This window comes from Cibotium barometz, chromosome 12 (genome assembly GCF_041138505.1).
Source record: "Cibotium barometz isolate CiBa-2024 chromosome 12, ASM4113850v1, whole genome shotgun sequence".
In the NCBI taxonomy this organism is placed as follows: Eukaryota; Viridiplantae; Streptophyta; class Polypodiopsida; order Cyatheales; family Cibotiaceae; genus Cibotium; species Cibotium barometz.
Window position 1 is genome coordinate 27,354,186 of NC_141057.1, and position 4,120 is coordinate 27,358,305.

At 45.0% G+C, this 4,120-nt stretch overlaps 1 protein-coding gene across 1 annotated transcript; it reads left to right on the forward strand.

Annotated features, from left to right (window-relative positions):
- The first annotated feature begins 2,391 nt into the window (after window positions 1–2,391).
- Window positions 2,392–3,424, forward strand: LOC147633245 (putative pectate lyase 15). The gene is made up of 3 exons (XM_086805823.1): window positions 2,392–2,855; window positions 2,979–3,117; window positions 3,194–3,424. The coding sequence occupies exons 1-3, from the start codon at window positions 2,392–2,394 to the stop codon at window positions 3,422–3,424; spliced, it is 834 nt and encodes a 277-aa protein (XP_086661949.1).
- Window positions 3,425–4,120: the final 696 nt, after the last annotated feature.

The following is a 4,120-nucleotide window of genomic DNA, read 5'->3' on the forward strand; positions in this document are numbered from 1 at the left end:
AGGGTTCATAAATATTCATTGCTTTTGAGAACAAAGGTAAAAACCTTCCAATTGTGATGGATTACTTTTTTCAGGATGTAATCCTCTCACTTCATTCCAATTTGCATAGATCAACTTTTCAATCATGATTCGTTGCAAGGCCATTAATTGATTCAATCTATGACACAGGGACTCTTCAATAGGAAGATGAGTAGAAGTAACCACTCTAAGACTGGGCACAATGAACTCCATGGGTACCACCACTTCTAGGCCATACACCAGAGAGAAATATGCTAAGCTATAGTAGGCTAATTTATAAGCCGTTCGAAAAGCCCATAATTCTTAGTAAAGCTTTTGATCCCAACTACTTTCTTCAAAATATTCTAGAGAATATTATTGGTGGATTCTGCCTGACTATTTGCATGAAGATGATAAACCTTGGACTTCTTATGAATAATCATATGGTGCTCTATCAAATTATGGATTACAACGTTAAGAAAATGTCCACCTTGATCTCACCGACTAATTTAATCAGGCACCCATAACCGGTTACAATCATTTCGTATAAGAATTTTGTTACTAATTCCATCTAGTTATCCCTCACTCAAGGTACGAGCTTCCACCCATTTAGTGCAGAAGTCAGTAGCCACGAGAATATAGTTATTACCAGTATTCTGGGCATGAGGCTTAAAAGGTCTAACAAACTCCAGCTCCCATTTTTGGAAAGGATCCAAGGGTAAGACTGGGTTGTGAGACATTCTATCTGCGTGACTGCAAGTTGGCCCAAGTGTTGGCATACATCACACTCTCGAGCCATTTGCCATGGATCTTTAAGGATTGTTGGTGGCCACCAAAAGGCCGGCTTGGAACACATTACGCCCTACGATATCATCGGAGAAGTGTCCACCTGTAATGCCCTGATGGGCTTCCGCTGCCAAGATAGCTTGCTGCTCATGTGTGGGTCTATATCTCTTGGGTACTTGATCTCTACCCATTTTATGTAATTGGCCGACAATAGTTATGAAAGTTTTACTTCTTAATGCGAATCGTTTTTTCTGGTTTGGTGTCATGGTAGGCAGAAATATCGCTTACAGCAAGAACATCAACATTTCTTTATACCAATCCATCAAAGCCGGAATTACCTCCACCAGAAAGATATTAGCATCGAGGAATGAATTAGGAACCTCACTCATTTTAATCCATGACAAGAAATACCACATGCTCTTTTCTAGGAGTGTGGAGGATTTGAAAGGTAAACTCTTGAAGAAGCAGCATCCACCGGTGCAACTTGCCCATCAAATTAGGTTTATTAATTAAATACAAAAGAGCTTGATGATCCACATCAAAAGTGAATTCATTACCTAGTAAGTAATGTCTAAATTTGTTTACAGAATATATCATCCCAAGGGCTTCTCTCTCCATAGTGGAGTAGTTCTTTTATGCATAGTAACCAACTAGAATATTAAATGGGTCAAAACCATCCATGCTTATGGACTTCTTGTCTTGTAAACATTATGACTAACCGACTAGTAGGTTCCCCTACTTGCAAGCTTATAGTCTTGTAATCTTTTTAATTGGTAAGATTAAGGACTTCCCCAACTTCCATAGAGCTACTGGGGATATCGATTTTGCAGGCTTCTTAGATTGAAAACTTATGTGTGGATAGCTTATTTTGCAATTTTTCATTTTCTTATGTGAAAAAGAGAGTTATGTATATTTTTGAATGTATCCACTTGATAGAGAAAACTAAGAAATTGTTTCAATAGAAAACAATTTTAGGTTGGTTTCTTTTGAAGGTTCACATGGGCTATGATGGCCCAACCAAAGGTGGGTTTCTTTTGAAGGTTTAACTTTCACGAGTGGGTTTTATGTGCACGCACACTATAAAACCCCTCGTTGCCATAGGTAGCTTGGTATCTAAAAGAAAGAGGAATGGCGGCTGTATGGGCAGCGTGCGTTTTCTTCTTCTTTTTCAACCTCATCTCCTGTACTCAGCCGGCCCTAGCGACAAGCGATGCAGAGTCTCTACTGCACCAGCAGCGGTAAGAATTAGCTACAATCTTTTGTAGTAATAAGAGTGTTTTGTGCTGGCAGGAATCTGCATTAGAGATGATCTTTTAACGGCGTGGCGTTCTCTTGCTGTACTACAGCACATCCCGCGAGCTGTCTGGGTCTTCCTGCGCCACAGGCAACCCCATCGACGACTGCTGGCGCTGCGACCCGCAGTGGGAGTCCAACCGCCAGAAGCTGGCCGATTGCGCCCTGGGTTTCGGCCGGAACGCCAATGGCGGCAAGAACGGCAAGGAATACGTGGTGACGGACCCTTCCGACGACGCCGTCAACCCGAAGCTTGGGATGCTGCGCTATGCCCTCATTCAGACCGAGCCGTTATGGGTCACCTTCGCTTCCGACATGAACATCGTGCTAGAGCAGGAGCTGCTTATAAACAGCTACAAAACCATCGACGGGCGGGGCCAAAACGTCCATATCGCCAACGGCGCCTGCCTGACCATCAATTACGTGACCAACATCATAATACACGGGGTACACGTGCACGATTGCAAGGTGACCGGTAACGCGAGGGTCCGCAGCTCGCCCACGCAAGTTCAGTGGCGATCGCTGGCGGACGGAGACGGCATCTCGCTCTTCGGCGCCAAGGACGTCTGGGTGGATCACGTCTCCGTGGCCAGCTGCAGCGACGGTCTCATCGACGCCATCATGGGCTCAACTGCCATCACCGTCTCCAACTCCTACTTCTCCAACCACGACAAGGTCATGCTTCTCAGCCACAACGATGCCTACGAAGGCGACCAAAACATGCAGGTGACCGTTGCGTTTAATCACTTCGGGGAAGCCCTTGTGCAAAGAATGCCAAGGTACGACATCATGTCTTCCTTCTTCTAGCAGTGTATTTTTTTCCCCCATTCATGTAAGCCTTCCTTCTCTATCATCATGATCATTCGCGTTTGATCTGTTACCGGCCTTTTCATGGCATCAAGGTGCCGCCATGGATTCTTTGAGGTCGTCAACAACGACTACTCGCAGTGGGAGAAGTACGCCATCGGAGGGAGCGCCGCCCCTACCATCAACAGCCGTGGCAATCGCTTCACTGCTCCCGCTAACCCTTTTGCGAAGAATGTGAGAGTCTCATCCTGTGCTTCTGAGTGGATGTTGAACTAGCCTAGGAATCTAGTCTTCTCGTTTCCTCCTGCAGGTGACTATGCGTATCGACGCACCCGCAAGCGAGTGGGAGAAATGGAACTGGAGCTCCGACGGAGATCTGCTCCTTAACGGCGCCTACTTCGCCCCTTCCGGCGCCGGGGCCAACGATCCTACCGCTTATAACAATGCACAAAGCAACATCACACCGCACCCAGCTTCCATGGTAGCCGTCTTGACTGCTAGTGCCGGAGCTCTCAACTGTAGGACCGGATCTCCTTGTTGATGATGATCTTGAATCTTGCAGTGAGATGATTTTGAAGTTGGGTACTTATTCTCTGGACTTAAGCTTGTGCTTTCTCTCACTAGCTAATTTTAAAGCCCCCTTAAGAAAATAAAAGAACGAATCTCTTGCAAAATAGAAACTTGAGAACGAATCTCTTGCAAGGACTTTAATATGCGCCAACAACAAATTTTTTTTCTTGTTTTTTAGTTTATTAATATGTGCCCACCACGGCCACCATAGTTTTGGGAACACGTGTCTATGCATGCAATTTTATCTCTTTGGTCGTGTTTTGCATGCTTTTTTTTCTCTTTGCTCATCTTCCCTACGAATGGATTGACGCATTCCCTACAAATGGATTGACACATTCCCGCAAGCACCTTCATTTTGGAATGGGATGCTACCTGCTTGGTCATGGTTGATGGTTTCGTTCTCCAACACAAGTGGCATGTTTGTCGAATGGCATGTATAGCCTTGTCCTCTGTTCATTGGTTAGCGTTTGTTGCTTCGAAGGCATGTCAGTTGTCATCATCGCTCGTGGCTTCGTTCTGGAAGCGCATGCATGTATATCCGACTTTTGCAATCTTTCGTCATCGCGATCCTGTGTTGTCGACATTTATGGCAAGTTATGGTTTGCTCGCCTATTTAATCATGCTTTGTCTTTTGTTGTTCATGTATCCTCCCACGTGCTTTTTGTTT

What these genes read in the sequence shown, in the direction of transcription:
- LOC147633245 (XM_086805823.1), top strand. Translation starts at nt 2,392, where the DNA reads ATGAACATCGTGCTAGAGCAGGAGCTGCTTATAAACAGCTACAAAACC. An exon ending in CTTGTGCAAAGAATGCCAAG is followed by an intron (nt 2,856 to 2,978) that starts GTACGACATCAT and finishes CATGGCATCAAG; the next exon opens with GTGCCGCCATGGATTCTTTG. An exon ending in CTAACCCTTTTGCGAAGAAT is followed by an intron (nt 3,118 to 3,193) that starts GTGAGAGTCTCA and finishes TTCCTCCTGCAG; the next exon opens with GTGACTATGCGTATCGACGC.